We start from the raw sequence: 17,912 nt of genomic DNA on the forward strand, positions 1-17,912 counted from the left end.
AATGCGCAGACTAATTTCGTGCACATCAAAATGGAAAAGTGAAAGCAGATTGAATAACCATTGAAAATCGAAGTCGGTCCTGAAACAAACGTGCAATTGATAATTGGCTAAATACGCTATGTGAAAGTCGTATTTTTCATGGTGAGCTTGATTCCAGACCAAAAGGTGAATATTTTTCACTCTGGTGGCATAGTAACTCTAAAGAAGAAGTTAGCAAGTAAATCCAGTGTTGCTCCTTTCATATGTTTGGTTCTGTGTTTCGTCAGCCCGACTCAACGAGGACACCAACATCATATCCTTATTTTAGCTGTGATTGTTAATCCCCAGTCAACATTTTCTATTTTGTACTGCTGGATGCCCAAGCTGATTTATTATTATTTTTTTGTTTTGTTTTGTTGTTGTATGGCAGCATCACTGTTTCTGAACACCACTTCCTTGGTGAATGCACCGCTTTAGGCGTTAAAGAGGCTCAGGAAAGGAAACATTTCAAATCAAAGTCTTCCACACAGGCCCCATAGCAAGTCATTCTCCTTCCAAACTCCTTCATCTTGAATGTGTATCGCCGATGTTGTGGTCCCATGATGATGTTACTTTTCAGGAGGGGGAGGATGACAAAGCATGTCTAAACAGGACTTTCTCTTATTCCATAAAATGTCATATTTTTGTGAAAAGCCTTCACCCTACCCATAGCAGCACACTTTAAACCACATAACCGAGTCACTTTCCTCCCCTCCACAGAGACTATAGCAATTCTCGTTTGTATCTTTGATGTCCTCGATTTCCTCTTATTCCGCTAGCAGAGATGTTTTTGACTGCTTACCGAGAGTCACGGCTGGATTTGAAAATTCAAGCGATTGTTAGATATCGTCACTACGGGTGTTCCGATCGGAGTTTTATGCTGCCGATTTCGTTACCAATGACGCGTAAGTGAGATCAACTCATACCCATTCCATTACCGATCATATGGATTGAGGCGCACGCTCTCAAATCGCAAAAAAGCTTCACAAAGTAGCAGGCCTGTTTGGTTTGCTGTACGCCCGTGCGGTGTTCAGGGAAAGGGGCAGCGGTCGCTATACTCCACACATTTGTGAGTAAATTAACACTGAAGCTTAAAATGGGTCGTCCTGGTTGGCAAACACTGAGTTGGATGAACGTGACAAATACAAATGTGAAATCCGCAGATGACGTTTCATGTGCATGAAACCACTGCACTTTATGTCAAATAAAGTAAAATCATAAACTTCTTAAAGTTGAATTGTGTGGAATCTCATAAGCCTGTTCAACAGGAAAGACCAAACACCAAGTTGCGCTCAGGTGCCGGGATGTTCACTGTTCAAATGACTTCCGAACTATTCCATCCATCCATCCATCCATCCATTTTTCTGATCCGCTTATCCTCACAAGGGTCGCGGGAGGTGCTGGAGCCTATCCCAACCGTCTTTGGGCAGGAGGCGGGGGACACCCTGAACCGGTTGCCAGCCAATCGCAGGGCACACAGAGATGAACAACAATCCGCGCTCACACTCACACCGAGGGACAATTTAGAGTGTTCAATCTGCCTGCCGTGCATGTTTTTGCAATGTGGGAGTAAACCGAAGTACCCGGAGAAAACCCACGCAGGCCCCGGGAGAACATGCAATCTCCACACAGGGAGGCCAGAGCTGGAATTGAACCCGGTACTTCTGCACTGTGAGGTCAATGTGCTAACCACTGGACCATCGGGCCACCCTCCAAACTATTCCATCAATTTTCTTGGGGGGGGGGGGGGGGGATCTCACGCTGTTCATTTCCTTTTTGTACTCATACTTTTCAATTTCTTCTCTCGCTTCCCCTTTGTCCTGTCATACTGTTCCGCACTCGCGCGGCTAACACGAATTATAATGTGTCAAATCCATGCATGTCAGCTCCCAGATCCCTAATCATCTCTTCTCTCTTTCATCTGCAAATCCTTTGTTCCCCTCCTACCTTCCGCTTTCCCTTCTCTGTAACCTTGCGCCTCTGCTTTCCCCCCGACCCCACCCGTCCGTCTGCTACATAAAGCTCATCCTGCTCAGTCTCTTCTTATGTCGCTCCATCTTATTTGCCTCACAAGGTGCCTTTTCTGTGTGTGTGTGCGTGTGTGTGTGTGTGTTTGCGTGTGCGCGTGTGTGTGTTTCCGCCAAAAATGTTAATGGTCTCAACACAGTTTTTTTTCCCCGCAAAGAAATTTTAACCATGTTCAAAATTTCATAGCAGCAAGAAAAACTGTTTGCAACTATTCACAACAGTTTGGGAACATCTAAGCAAACGTCTTTGCACCTGTTGAACGACCGCTGACAAAAAGACAACCCTTCGCTCAGCGGCTTGAGGCAAAATCTATTTTGGTTCTGAAGTTAGGATGAAACTGTGGGAGGGGTGGCATGTGAGCCGAGCAAGAACGCACTTGGTTGAAAATTCATTTCGTGGAGGTACTAATTTGGGCTTTTTAAACCTACATCATTAGCATGCTGACTAGCATGTGCGGCTAAATAAATGAATAAATAGAGTGTGTCATTGTTTTTAAAAATACATCAATGAGATATTTTTTTTTCCCTCGTTGTTTGAGCCACAAACCATTGGAAGCATTTCACCAGCCCCACAATCCAAAATGGTATAGTCTTGTCACCATTCTCCAAGAGATGGCCTCTTGAAATATGTATTGCCAAAATCAAATGTGTTGCGCCACGATTTGCTCTTCCCCTTGATAAATGTAATCCTTTTCGTGTACGTAGGTGGGTCGGAAATGTTTTTTTTTTTCACAATCTGCCTTATATTTGTATTCATTTGCTGCACTTACTTTATATTTAGCCTGTTCCTCGATTTGCCATTTTTGTTGTTATGCCCATTCCATTTATTTTTTATTTTTATCCTGGCTTGTAATTAGCTCAGTCCTCCCAAGTATACATTTCCATTTCATGCTCAGTCAAAACTGTCTCGCATTAGAGAGCTATGAGATGCATTATGGTGCTCACCCTCGCCCAAGACCAGTCGTATCCGTTCATATTTAATTGCTGGCAATGCATAATGTAATAGTCAAGCATAACAGGAGAGCCGTTTGGTTCACGCACAAAGGAAGCAAGTGATGCTGCAAATTCCCATGCACAAAGCACATATGGGATGTCGATTATGTTATGACCGTCAGAAGGGAAAGGTGGGGTGTGGGGGATGGGTGGAGGGGGGTGCATGGCTACCAGAGAGTGCGAGCTGGAGGGAGCCTAAGGTAGGGGGAGGGGTTTGTTTATTTCTGTTGTGTTTCCTGACGGTAACAGCGCCTCCGGAGCCTACGGGGGAAGGTTTGAGACAAAAGCAGGGAGACGGCGCGTGCAAGAAGGGGGATGATGGAGGACGGTTAGCAATACCAACAACGAAGGGGGTGGGGGTGGGGGGGATGCGAGGGATGGATGGACGGATGCACGGACGAACAGCGGCAGAGCGTGTGCCAGTCGGCTGCTCCTCGCCGAAACAATGAATGCGCGGTGGTCGCTGCCGGCAACGCATCGTCACGGCAACCGGAGCCTGAGGGGTGCGCACTGAGCGGGAATGTGCAAGTTGCAGAGAGCAAAGGGGGGGGGGGGTATTGAGAGAGATCCTTCTCTCCAGCGATAGATAGATCCTTCCCGTGTCTACGTGTATGTCTTTGTGTGCGTGTTCTTTGCATGTGCACATGTGTGTTCGCGACCAGTTGACTGACATCATGATCTTCTGTAACCATCTAGGTGAATACAAGAAGGATGAGCTGCTGGAGGCAGCGAGGTGAGTACCAGATGCTCTTTTGTTTTCGTTTCTACTCCTCCTCTTCTTCTTGCTCTCCGCTTCCTCCTGCTTCCTTCAACTTTATGGCACCCATGCATGATGTGTCCTCTCCTCTCTTTGACGCCCACCCTTCATCCGAGTCGTACTTTCTTCCCCGCTATTCTCCCATGTGTCTCCCCCATCTTGTATCCTCCCTTTTCTCCTTATCCATCGCGCGTTAACATTTGACTGGTTTCCTCTTTACGCCTTCGTATTGCCTCTTGCTCCACCTTTCCCCGTGTCTTTTTTTTATTGTTGCACTGTTCCATTCTCTTCATTTAACACCTTACCCCCAATGAAGTGGCATGCTTTCTGTAATGCAAAGAATTTTTAAGGCCACACTGAAAAAGAATGGAAAAAGTACAACTGTGTGGAAAAACTGAAGTTGAAATGGTATGAGATTGAAGCAGTCTTGCAGGAAAAAAAAAGTTCCTTTAAAGAAGTAAATGAGAAAAATTAGACCCGAATGTAACTTTATACATGAGCAGCTTTTGTCTCAATCTAAGACCTGTCATGTGTTAATCGGGTCAGATCATTCAATATGTTTTAAATGCATTGACTGGTTGATGAGGAAACTAAAGGCACGCTCACCAGTCGGTGGATATGTGCATTGGGCAAAACAACTTTGGACCCCGGAAAACATCACCTATGAAGCGACACGCCGATAAAGTTCAAACTTCAAGCGATCAGTTACGTGGCGGAACATAGCAATCAAGCAGCAGCGAGAGTATTTAAGATAAACAAATCCGTGGTTCGCAATCGGAGGAAGCAGGAGAACGAGTTTCACCCTGGCCAAGAAGACAAAGCTGAGTTTCCGTGGTTCGAGTTGGAAGACCAACGCATGCAATGGATTCACAGTTAAAGAACAATCGGGAGAAGAGTCTCTCCAGTCACCATTCCACAGAGGGCAAAAACGAAAATCGAACATTTTCAAGGAGCTCCGTCTTGGTGCTTTCGTTTTATGAAACGGCGCCAACTATCCAAGGACCTGTGGCGCAGCAACTTCCGGTGGACTACGAGCTGGCCAACCTCCAGCATCTACTGCCGTGAAAACAATGCCGACAAACACATCCAGCCCAACCACAACATAGACGAGGTGCTGAACACTTTCGACACCCCCGTGAACCACACTGTCGAAAAGAAGGGGACCAGCACGGTCGCGATATGCACATCGGGGCACAAAAAGTTGGCTTTTACTGTTGTGCTCGGTTGCCGTCTCTCTCTCGAGCATCGTGCGGGTGGATGAGCACTGTAATATGGGGTCAGCAGGTTGTCTCAACATGTCGTTCTAACAGCTGAGCCACAAACTCACCCCACAAATATTTTTTCTCACAGTTTTTCAAAGGAACTTTTTTTACTTCGCAGCATAACTCCCACACACGGCTAGTGGGATAATATTGTTTCTTAGCCTTATTATTATTATTATTGTTTTTGGCCCATGTATCATCACTGCACAGTGGCATGGAAGTTGAAGTGGCAGCTTATAAAATGGTTCAACTTAAATTAACTGACACAGACAAGTCAGGCTGATTCGGCTAACTTCCTCTGTATGGATTTTGATCGGATCATTGGCGAATGTAACTTTACAGTTTTGCATTAATTCATTGCAATGTCCAGGTAGTGTGTTTCGGTACACAAAGTATCCCTTCGGGGGTACAATCTAATGTTACAATCCTGATCAAGTAGCTACATTCATTTTCACCAAAATAATGCAAATATGCTGTGTGATTAAATAACGCAGGGTCAGGCGTATCAGATAAATTTAGAATAAATGATGAATCGGATGTTTCAGATAAATATCACAGCTCATGTGGCGAGGGTGATGGGATGTTGTAACTTGGCCAAAGAAGGAAGACGCTGGCGAATAGCTTTTGTTTCGTGAGGATGAGAGGAGATGGATTGAAAATTACAGCAGGCGATGCTGCTATGTGGAGAGGTCGAGGTGAAGAGGAGCATTGAAACTTGGAAACAATAACAAGGCTGATGCGTCTGGACAAAAAAAATTTTTTTTTTAAATGATGGTTAATAGATTGAGGCAACAGTAATTTTCTTTAGGAATCCTAGTTTGATTGGTTGCTGCTATGGCAACTCTCCCCTCTGGTTATGCAATGCCAGGGCAGTAAGCCCACAAACCAAGAAAGCCATCAGAAAAATGAACATTATCTTCATTCTTCCAGGCGTGTCTTCTGGAGCGGCCTTTCTGCTGCCATTTTCACACTAAAACGAACACACGCACACACGCAAATCTTGCCAGTCTACAAATGAAAATTCTTCCCTTCAGTCCTTCAGGCTTCTTATCTCATTGTCATCGTCCCCCAACCCAATCCCCCACCTGCCCCCAATCCATGCTCTCCCGCTGAGGTACAGCACTAATCCTCCACGGTGGCGGATGCTCTTTAATGTGTGCGCATGTACGTTGGCAGGAGCGGCAACGAGGAGAAGCTAATGGCTCTGCTTACACCGCTCAACGTCAACTGCCACGCGAGTGACGGCCGCAAGGTAAGAACAAATCTTTGCCGCACACAAAGAAAACTCGGCGACATCACGCTGTATTACAAAATACACAAAAACATGCACATTGCTTGAAAATTAGTTTTATCACTGGACATTTTTGAAAGGGATGGATAGTTGTTGTGGATAGTTACTATAGTTTATCTTAAACCCATCTAATACCTTTTCTCATTTTTATCGGGTTATGGGGAAAAAAATCAATAATTATTGATATCGACTGATATGAAATACTTATATCGTGATCCCACTTTTCAGCCATCTCGCCCAGCCCTAGTTTAAATATCCGAATATGCCACCTTGCTGACTGAAATGTAATCATGAAGCCCTGCGGTGTGCCCCACCGCATGTCCGCGACCCTCATCAGGATAAGCAATTTGGAGGGTGAATGAATGAAATGTGGCATTATCAAGTAGCTTCAAAATCAAAATAACCGAAACAGCAACAACAGAATCATTTGCCGGTTAGAATCCCGAATCCAAATGCCAAATACACTCCAAAAAATCAAACGCGCATGATGTCAATTCATCCATGCAGCAGAACAGGAAAGGACGCGTTGTCCAAAATTGAAGTTCTGGTTCACATTGAATGGCTTACTAACAGGTTTAAACAATCCGGCGTAGGGATAAGGAAGCCCACAGACTAAATGACACCGATTGAGCCAAGGCTGCTCATATTTAGGGCAGGTTCGTACCTGTAATTGTGTGTCATCATCTCTGGCCGTTATCTTTCAGAAAGTGGGTCGATTAGCTTCATAAAATTGCCTCCACAATCCACAACACAAGGACAAGGGTTCACTAAGGGAAGCCGAGGCTCAATGAGGCTGAATTAGATGACTGCAAAGGTCCAGCGTGCTATCCATCCAGTCCAAACTTCTTCTCAAATGACCTCGTGCGGCATTTCCATTGCTCTTTAAATTGCTCTGACTAAAAGCAACCATGCAGAGTAGATGGCATCTATATTTTCACGCCGGTGCAATTTTATCCTTCTTATAGTCTTCGGGGTAAAAATGAATGGCTTGACGGAGGATTACTTTCCGCGGCGAACATGAACTACGGAGGAAATCCTCCTTAATGTGTATAGATACATTGTGCAAAGAAAGATGACTGACACCTATCATTGTCAGGCTCAAGCTGTGCTCGCAGCTCATACTGCACGTAGATACACAGGTAGGCTCATATTCTGTGACATCAATGACGTCATTTTCAGTCATAAAGATGGAGAATTGTGTTGCTCGTTCCAATATTTATGGACCTTGACTGTATGCGAAGATGAATCAAAATTCAGACTTTATTCTGCAATAAATATAAAGACCATAGAGATCAGAGACAACCAGAATTTACATCCGGATCTCACAGTGACGCTTTTCCGGCATTATAAATGACGAGGGAACTTGTTCCGAGGCTCCAAAGCGCCGTCGCGCTCAACCAAACGCATTCATCGCCATGATGTTGACAAACACACAAATCAAGAGCCATAATGAACCACAATTCCGTCTGGGAAGCTCCTGTTCATGTCGTAACGCGTCTTCTCCCTTTTCCGGAAAAGTTATAGCCGCGTTGAGCTATTGTGCCATCAATATTGTGCACACATGAATATTTGTGTGTGTACCCGTGTGATTGAGGGCCGATACGGGAGGATATTATTCCCGCAGCTGAATAAGACACACACAATATGTTTTCCTTCTTAAACCCTTCAAGACTGGCAGACTTTCTTTGCAGATTATCTTTCAGCAAACACATCCCACGTATGACGTCAAATATCTGTCGGGAATTAGCTTTGTCTTGTTTTCGCAGAAAGCGTCTTGATGGATTGACAGCCAGGTAGACAAAAGTAACCGAAGATCGTTGTGCTTGAAGACATGTTCAAATGCTTATTACGAGCGCTTATCTTCCAAAGAGCGCCATGCCGACTGACAGTGTTCTTTGTTTGTCATGAAAAAGCGCTTTACGTGTCAATCATTCTGTGGGAAAGGGTTTGGAAAATGGGGGATGTTCAAGTTGAATGGCTGGAAGCGAGAGAAAAAGGAATGAATCGTTTCATATATTTAGATTGAATTGGACCACGGATTGGTCTAAACCAAGGGTGTCAAACATACGGCCCACGGGCCGGAACCGGCCCCCCAGGAGGTTCAATCTGGCCGGCAGGATAATTTAAAAGTGAAAAAATGCATTAAAGACACAGAATGAATATTTTTAATAAAATGCAATTCATTGATTATCCACTAGGAGGCACACTGTTTGGATCAGAGTAGAAAACAACATTGTTTTGATCAGAGAAGAAAACAGCAGTCTCAGTCTGCCACTGAGACAGACCCAACACATCAGACGGTATCAATCTGCCAATGCTTCTTTATACCAAAACAAAGGAAAGACATTATATTTTGGTTATTTATAGCAGAGTATGGTATAATGTTAATGGTGCGGCCCACTTGACATCTACCGAGTCAGTACGTGGCCCACAATGTGAAATGAGTTTGACACCCATGGTCTAATCTATTGTTGTCACGATACCGGAATTGTCGTCATGAACGTCAAGGACGCGGGTCGTTTTGTTCGCGGTCGTCTTCATCTCTGCAAGCGGCCAATTAGATTGCAGCGGGACTTGCCTTGCTTTATTAAGAATTTCCCTCAAAACAGACAAACCCCTATTTTGTCATGTTGTCCAGCTCTTGCCATCCGCAGACAAGGAGTGAGCATGAGACAAAGTTCCTTGATTAACGCCGGCATAAATATTACACGGTAATCAGTTAAGTAATACATGTTTTAAATTGTCACTTTACATCTCACTATTTTTCCTATTAGTTTTCACGCCGGGTGAATTTAATTAAATCTCTGCGTTGGTGCAACCGTTCTTGTCCGTAGTTCATCGAAATTGTTATATTCCCCATGTGGGCAGCCCGGTGGTCCAGTGGTTAGCACGTCGACCTCACAGTGCAGAGGTCGTGGGTTCGATCCTGGCTCCGGCCTCCCTGTGTGGAGTTTGCATGTTCTCCCTGGGCCTGCGTGGGTTTTCTCCAGGTACTCAGGTTTCCTCCCACATTCCAAAAACATGCATGGCAGGTTGATTGAACACTCAAAATTGCCCCTTGGTGTGAGTGTGAGCGCGGATGGTTGTTCGTCTCTCTGTGCCCTGCGATTGGCTGGTTCAGGGTGTCCCCCGTCTACTGCCAGAAGATGGCTGGGATGTCTCCAGCACGCCCCGCGACCCTTGTGAGGATAAAGCGGTTCACAAAATGGATATCAAGTATTCATTTGGGGGGGGGGGGGGATAATCAGATGGGTTTGTTTTACCTCCTGGAATTGTTGCTTGACATCACACACGATGATGTATTGTAATCCTACTTCGACGCAAGAACCCAAGTGAGCCAACGATTATTCTCTCTCCAAGATATTATCACATCGCATTGTTTGGGCAAGTGCTGACAGCTAAGCAAGCAGTCATTGTTGTCCTGAGAACGTGTTGACAGGTGCATTTAACAGAGCCAATGGCAAGGGAGAGGAAGAACAATGCGGTGGCACAACAAAGCAGGAAGTGACACTGTTTTGTCTTTCATATTTTGGGTAACTGCCATTTTCAGTCACTCTCTTGGAATTCTTCAACTTCTTTTTCAATGCTGGTGTGAGTCATCACGTCTGCATGCACGTTTCTGTTGAGAAGGACTTGAAATTGATAGTTTCACACAGAAAGGCTGAAAAAGAAAGGAGTGTTTTCCGCTTGGCCTGATGCTTACCGTTCACGTCGTTTCCCCTGCTGCCGTAAATTCTCTCACGGTATGTGCTCGCCTTCCTCCACCCATGACTGCTTGCACAAAAGCTTTTAGATGATTAAAACCAGCCCAGAGAAGGTGTCCTTTTGATTGCCTTTGTTCACAGTCTGCATTTGAAGCCTTTCTCCCCGCCACATAGCAAGCCCAAAAAGAAAGTGCCAGTAGGGAAATGTGATCTGTCGCTATTCAAAATATCTGTTCAAACCTAATAGACATTCAGACAGGGTTCCTTCCTCTCATCTCCTATTCCAGATTTTCCTGGCATCTTTTATTTTCTGTCCACGTGTTTCACAAATCCCTCTCTGAATGTTACATCTGTTATTGCAAGATGAGAGCAAATAATGCGGTCTCATCATGTGTAAACAGCTTGAGCTGACCTTAACCTTGCCAGCTTCATTGTTGTAGTGGCTGAAATGTTTGTTTGGCTTATATATAAATGAAACACACACATACAGTCCCAATCCTGCTCTGCAATTTGCCTTTGCCAAGCACAAGTATAAAAGCTTGTTGCTGTGGAGAAAATCAAAATATAGACTACGGGACTACAAGGCAGCTCATCCACATTCATTGAAAACATGCGCAAGACAAGATTGACTTCAACTCCTCATTCTGACATTGCCGTGATGCAACAGTACATCCGTGTTACTGGGAGATAACACGGAAAGATGTACCCACTCCGAATCTGATTCAATCTTTACACACATTTGTACGAGCTTAGTGTGCCAATAAGGACACGGGCAGGAAGGCACGCACCCACCCACGCGCGCACTCGCACGCACGCAAATGACGCTGCATTTACAATGAGGATGATGACTCACATGTCCTGCTCCTTACGAATGCTTGTGTCACATCTTGTACATAAAAGCCTTGGCCTCAACTCTGCCTCACGGGCTTCATATACAAAACAGATGCAGGTTACAAGATTTCCTATAAATATTTGTCATTAAAATGCAAATGCCCACTTGGACCAGGTTGCATCCATCCATTTTCCGATCCGCTTATCCTCACAAGGGTCGCGGGGTGCTGGAGCCTATCCCAGTTGTCCTCTGGCAGTAGGCGGGGGACACCCTGAACCGGTTGCCAGCCAATCGCAGTGGACCAGGTTCTATCAAAACAAAACCAAAATGGCAGAATTTACCATCCAGTGTTGGTGCGTAGCCCTCATCTAGTCATTTTAATGGCACCTTTATTTTTAGACAATGTGTGAGTAAAAATCCAATAGTTCTTTGAGATATGAGTTTATCTGTGTGGGGTTTTCAAGATAAGAGTCATACTTTTCATCACAGAAGCAAAGTGTAGTGAATAATTGACATGTCACTCAAGATCTTAGTTTGAGCGCAGCTGTGAAATGTATTTTTATGTCATCACTTTTTAATTTGAATGAATCCTTGATTTTTTTTTTTTTTGCCGTAATTGTCCAGCTTTGGGCAAGAATGGCCTTTAGTGAGACAATGCACAACAAGGTGAAGTGTCTCATCTGTATGCCCTCTTAAAGCATTTCTTAGCCCAGCTTTTCATAATTTTTTTTATGGCGGAAGTCTATTCTTTATCACCGCAGTCTGGTTCGGGCACGGAACACTAACTTCCCCAACTGCAGACATTCGCCATGAGAAAACACCTGGCTGAGCAACGCTCTTGAAACCAGGACCCTAAGCCGTCACGCGCCAGTTAACATTTGCCTCTTCTTTATATCCTTACGTGTCTCAAGCAGCCTCCTCCCGCTCACCTTTGCCCTCTTTGTGTCTCCCCCCCCCCCCCCCCCCCCCCCTCCCAGTCCACTCCACTCCACCTAGCAGCAGGATACAACAGGGTGAGGATAGTTCAGCTGTTACTACAGCACGGAGCAGACGTTCACGCCAAGGACAAGGGGTATGTTGTACAAATCCAACAAAGCAGTGTAGATGTACTCATGATATTAAAATGGAAGGAAACGCTCAAAAAATAATTAATTAAGCCGATGTATTTATTTATTTATTATTATTACGTTTTTTGCCATTTTCCATTTTTTACTTCCTCCAAGTTTGTTGTTTGAGCCACAGCATGCCAAATCTATTTAAAGCAACAAATTATTCAAAATAAATAAAATAAAAATACTTGAAACTGTCCACGTCATGCACATGGTACACTAGCTTATATTCTATTATTTTATTAGCAATAAAGTGAATAGATTGTCATTTTCATAGCAACTTCGATTTTACTGTTTGTTAGTTTTTTTTTTTATTATTGGACCATCCATGACACATCTCATGGGGGTTGTTAAGCACTCGTATCAGTATTTGTGTGACTTCAGAGCTTGCACAAACGTTGCACAAACTCTTTAATGCTAATGGTCAGACAACGTTAATTTTAAGACTTGGCGTTATTCCGCAGACACATTTAGTTAACTCTGCTTCAAGTCATGGAGCCGAAAAGCCCATAATAAAAATAAGCCCTGCTACTTTTGATTATTCATCTGATTTTCCGCAAAATGTGTCGCCCATTGCGCTATTTACTTGGCTGAGTGATTTCGTCACACACATTTTGAAAGTCCGCGTATCACTTACACACCGTGTCTCAGCGGTTCGTTTCATTTAATAAATTGTATGGCAGAATCGGTGTGTTATTGCTCACATGATTTTGTCACGCTTCTCCAGAGTCATCAGATTATAAATACATTACAGTATCCGGTATTTTCCATTTATGTGTTTCAGTGGTCTCGTGCCGCTTCATAACGCCTGCTCCTATGGACACTATGAAGTTACCGAGCTGCTGCTGAAGGTGACATGAACATTCATTCGATGGAGAAGGCTCCCAAGGCGTCCCGATTTATAGTCTTAGACATGATTCACACAAACTCACAGGTCGCATTCTTCAAACCCGTCTGTTTCCTTGCAGCACGGGGCCTGCGTGAACGCCATGGACCTGTGGCAGTTCACCCCGCTGCACGAGGCGGCATCCAAAAACCGCATTGAGGTCTGCTCCCTGCTTCTGAGCCACGGTGCCGACCCCACCCTGCTCAACTGTCACAGCAAGAGCTCCGTGGACATGGCACCCACCCCTGAGCTCAAGGAGAGGCTCTCATGTGAGTGGACAACTTTGTTTGCATTTGTTCTGACCAATAAGGACTGAGTACTGGCGAGGATTTAATTATGAGACTGCTCTGGCCATTTTCGGTCAACATACAAGAGCTCAGAGACACCTTAAAATGTGATGTGTTTTCTTTCTTTCTTTTTTTTTTGATTGGTTGTGTGGGTTTATCTAAGCTTAACTCTGATGGAATTTTTATGCTCAATAGTAAGTTGTAATGTTTTTGGAGCCTTGGGGATGACTGCTTGTTTCCGCTCTTGCTGCTGGCTGGCACACAAAACTTGGAATTCATATTTGTGAAACCTTGATACCGTGTAGGATCATTGCAATGTAAAAATACAGTGTTGTAGCTTTGCTTGAGCTCTGTTTACCGACCCACCCCACACACCACAACCACCACCACCTCGAGATATTCTGTTATTACGAAAAACCTTTATTAGTCTCGCAATGGAGAAATCCCCAATTCACAGCAGCAAAGTTATGAAAGGAAGAAGTACAACACCAAAATATAGGAGCTGCTGGATAAGCAGCCACTCTCGCGGCGCCATTTTGAAGTCAAAATAACAAAAATAACACAACACATAGGACACAGACAGTCGTGCAATCTTCACCACTTTTCTGCATACACGTTGTTGTCTGAAGCAGTTATAGATGAAAGAGGAGAGGATCAAAGTGTCCTTTCACCAGTGGGTCAGAGACGTCATGCTGAAAATGTGCACACGTCTGCTACAAGCTAAGTAAGGAAAGCAAATTGAAGCTGTAGCGTCCATTGACAAAAAGATTAGTTCACTTCTCCTGTCCCACGTAATCCGCTTCAAACTCCAAGTTCCAAATCCGCATCGGCGCTCCGCGCTAACGCTCCTTTCTTCTCATCGTCGGCTCCTCAAGCCTTACATCCATCCAGCCGCAGACCGTTCAACAGCACCGCTGAACAAAGTGGGGCTGTGAAAAATGCTGCCCATGACAGGCTTATTATGTGGCGTTTCTCAATTTTGCAGCACTCTGCGCAGTGTTCATCGCAAGAAACTAGTTGCTCGCAGTTACCTTCGCAGTTTTTATTTCTGCTGACATCTTCTGTGTTCTGTGTAGATGAGTTTAAGGGCCACTCACTGCTTCAAGCCGCTCGGGAAGCCGACATAGCCAAGGCGAAGAGGAGCCTGGCGCTGGAGATCATCAACTTCAAACACCCTCACACACACGAGACGGCGCTGGTAAGACCCGCAGCGATTGCACTGCACCCGCTGATCTTAATAGCACTGCCGGGATGTTCACGTGTGTGTGTGTGTTATTTATTATTTTATTTTTTTTAGCATTGTGCAGTAGCATCGCCACACCCCAAGAGGAAACAGGTGACAGAGTTGTTGCTGAGAAAGGGAGCCAATGTCAATGAGAAGAATAAAGAGTAAGTGCAGCACAATTGCACAAATTATTTGATGTTGATGATGATGCTGAGAAGAAAAACAAAAATACAGACTTAACCAAAAGTAAGGAGTCAGCCACCAGGTCCGTGGTGTCCAATAGCTACCTGAATGCAAATGGCATTGCAACTGGAATATGTTTGTGAGCGTAGAGGAAATAGGATGAGCTCACAAAGCAGTGGCAGAAATGTACGTTAGAACCTGTGGCTCGAACAACCTCAAGCACCTTAATCGTGGTGCAAATCTTCATCCGTGGACAGGTCATTCTACTAAGGTATTTGGGAGCTCTTTTTTTTTATTTGAGGAATGAAAGAAAGGCAGGATACATCTCCGATCATTTCAATTTGAATATGATTATTGCTCCGACAACAGCATTAAACCCATTTTTGATTTTTGTCCCTCCCTCTTACTTTTCTCGTAGTTTCATGACACCTCTCCACGTGGCTGCAGAGCGCGCTCATAATGACATCATGGAGGTGCTGCAGAAACATGGCGCCAAGGTCTGTTCATGTGACACTTGTATTCCATTAACTTGCACCTTTTATAGAGTTGGTAAAGGTCTTTTGACTTTTGCAAATCTCAATCCACTTAAAATTAATATTAGAATTGGGTTTATTTTGTTGTTTGGTTGCATGCCTGCAGCATGAGAATTCTTTAAGGGCGGCTGCTAGCTTTGTCATTCACCAAGACTACAGAGTTGGCCGTTTCAGGCACGGCCCTTAGAAAGTGTTGGCTATGTTGACTATTTCATGTCTAATCCTGGTAACCGGCGCACACAATATCCAACAAACATTTTGTTGTTTTAGTGCTCTTTAGTATGCTGATCAAGGTTTCTCGAGAATCATAACTCCGAGGTTTTTGGCAGGTGAACGCTCTTGACACGCTGGGTCAGACAGCATTACACCGTGCGTCGCTGGCGGGCCATCTGCAGACCTGCCGGCTGTTGCTGGGATACGGGGCAGACGCCTCGCTGGTGTCGCTGCAGGGCTTCACTGCTGCTCAGATGGGGAATGAGGCTGTTCAACAGATACTCAATGGTATGCTGCCATTATTGTGTTTTGGTTGACTTGCCATTCCCAATTCCAGTAGGAGAAAAGCCGGAAGGCCATGACTTGTTATTCTTCTGTCACAAGGTTTACAAGTGTATGCAAATCATTTGTCTTCTGTTCATCTTTGTAGAAAACGTGCCAGTCAGAAACTCAGACGTGGACTACAGACTTCTAGAAGCTGCTAAAGCTGGAGACCTGGACACCGTCAAGGTAATGTGCTTGTGTGTCGTGTCGTTGCCGATCTTTTTTTTGTCATTTAATTTCTTAGCATGTATTTTGGTCTGTCAAAGCCCAAAGTTATGATTTTGGCTGAAGTGCTGATTTTTCGCCAAAGACCGACCATCATTTTCATCTCAAACAAAATATCAGTCGAATCAAATTTCCATGGCTTTATTTTCAATTTGTGTCTTTCCATCTTATCAGCTGGAAAACCACCGCCGGCGAGCGTTAGTGTTGTCGGATTGATGAAGATTGCCAGCAAGACGTTTTCTTTTCAGATAGAATCAGATGTGAAAAAGTTACTTTCCGTAAACAGCGGGACACCCATCTTTTTGATGACGCTGTCCTTTAATTTATGCTTCAATCTGAGTGTAAAATTTTGATGCCTTCTCATAATATTGAATTCAATGGAAACCATTTCCATCTTGTCTGTGGCACAAAGTGATTTGTTTTCGTTTGTCTGCTTCAGTTAATTCGTTTTTTCAATTTGTCCTCTTTACTTTGATGTAAAATTAGATTGCTTAGGTATCTTAAAATGTCTCATTTGCTGTTGTACGCCTCGGTATTAGGATTAGGGTGATTATCCCATCAACATTTCTTGTGTTCATGACAAATTGCTGTTTGACTTTTGGCTTCGTCCTTTTAGTCAGCCGTCACCACAGCGAGTTACTCGCATGATATGTTTGGCACAGTTTTTACACTGCATGCCCTTCCTGACGCAACCCAGCCACAAAATTGTCAGTCTTGCCCGACTGCTTGCAACTGTCCACGCAGACCGGGTTTTGAACCAACAGTCCCCAGTGTCCGAAGTCAGGGGGTGCTGCACTGAACCATCCAGCTCTTAAAACCTTGTTTTAAAAGAAAAAATAATAATAATTTGTTGCACAGGTGGAAAAAAAAAACCCAACCTATGTCCCACTTGCCTTTTTCCCTGCAGTCACTGTGCACGGCTCAGAATGTGAACTGCAGAGATCTGGAGGGGCGGCACTCCACACCTCTTCATTTTGCGGCCGGCTACAACAGAGTGCAGGTGGTGGAGTACCTGTTACACCACGGGGCCGACGTTCACGCCAAGGACAAAGGGTTCGACACTAAATCCTAAATATAAACATCGCTGACACCGTTGCAGCCATTGCCACCGATGAGATCATCGCTGCAAATAGGCAGGAGCTCAATAATGCCTCTCTTCCCCCCCCCCCCCAGCGGTCTAGTTCCCCTCCATAACGCCTGCTCGTACGGTCACTACGAGGTAGCCGAGCTGCTGGTCAGACACGGCGCCTCGGTCAATGTGGCCGACCTGTGGAAGTTCTCGCCGCTGCACGAAGCTGCTGCCAAGGGCAAATATGAGATCTGTAAACTGCTTCTCAAGGTACATTAAAAGCAAACTGACCATTCCTATATTAACACTCTTTCTGGCTCAGCTCTATCTTATGTGTTGGCAGAACAAACACATTTTACAAAAAGATAACCTCGAGTCGTGCTTTTCAAACCTTTCAAAGTCGTGAATCAAAACAAGAAAACGCAGTTTGACGCGTCACAGTTTATTTTGCACCGCCGGGGGGTTGATTTGTGCGTTTTCTGACATTTCATCAATTAAAAAGAATATGAATCATGAGAATGTTATTTCAAATGGCACACTGTTTTGCTTCTGCTCGCTGATCCTCGTCGGTTGTGTGATGCCCCGGCTCTCACATCAGTCTAAATGAGTAATGCAAACAAGTGTTACAGTTCCTCATTTGAATGTTTTTTTTGTTTTGTTGCTTTCGGAATGAGCTCCAGACAAGCGTACATCGCCGCTTCAATGCTGCCATATGGAGCTGCACAAACTATTAGAGCAAAGGAATTCAAGCAGTGGGATGGAGGCGGGGCTTACATGGGCATACATTCCGTGTCACAACAGGAAATGTTGTGCCTCAAGACTTGTTGTTTTGGACACTTCATTTGTCCTTGAACTTGAAGCGCTTGGTGAAAAGCAAGCAGAACAGAAAGACGATCCGCAACATCGATAGCCTTTAAGCATCTAATGTAATGCCATTCAATACGGGATTGAAAGGGATAACAAAAGATATTCAA

General features: G+C 44.5%; 1 protein-coding gene across 2 annotated transcripts in view; it reads left to right on the top strand.

The window, feature by feature from the left end:
* The window catches only part of LOC147192060 (poly [ADP-ribose] polymerase tankyrase-1), a 45,127-nt gene that overhangs the window by 14,888 nt on the left and 12,327 nt on the right, over positions 1–17,912 (top strand). The window contains exons 1-13 of one of the 2 annotated variants that reach the window (XM_086134530.1): positions 3,303–3,541; positions 3,735–3,771; positions 6,234–6,309; positions 11,862–11,956; positions 12,778–12,844; positions 12,962–13,148; positions 14,243–14,364; positions 14,464–14,555; positions 14,993–15,071; positions 15,437–15,608; positions 15,751–15,830; positions 16,777–16,922; positions 17,043–17,208. In XM_086134530.1, coding sequence (XP_085990656.1) covers positions 3,484–3,541; positions 3,735–3,771; positions 6,234–6,309; positions 11,862–11,956; positions 12,778–12,844; positions 12,962–13,148; positions 14,243–14,364; positions 14,464–14,555; positions 14,993–15,071; positions 15,437–15,608; positions 15,751–15,830; positions 16,777–16,922; positions 17,043–17,208 — 1,377 coding nt within the window. In that variant the 5' untranslated portion in view covers positions 3,303–3,483. Of the gene's footprint in view, positions 1–3,302; positions 3,542–3,734; positions 3,772–6,233; positions 6,310–11,861; positions 11,957–12,777; positions 12,845–12,961; positions 13,149–14,242; positions 14,365–14,463; positions 14,556–14,992; positions 15,072–15,436; positions 15,609–15,750; positions 15,831–16,776; positions 16,923–17,042; positions 17,209–17,912 lie in introns of those variants that run through there. The other variant, XM_086134529.1, reaches the window with a different exon arrangement.

The sequence above is a fragment of the Hippocampus guttulatus genome, chromosome 17 (assembly GCF_054856545.1).
Source record: "Hippocampus guttulatus isolate MCC_2025c chromosome 17, RoL_Hgut_1.0, whole genome shotgun sequence".
NCBI classification, from domain to species: Eukaryota; Metazoa; Chordata; class Actinopteri; order Syngnathiformes; family Syngnathidae; genus Hippocampus; species Hippocampus guttulatus.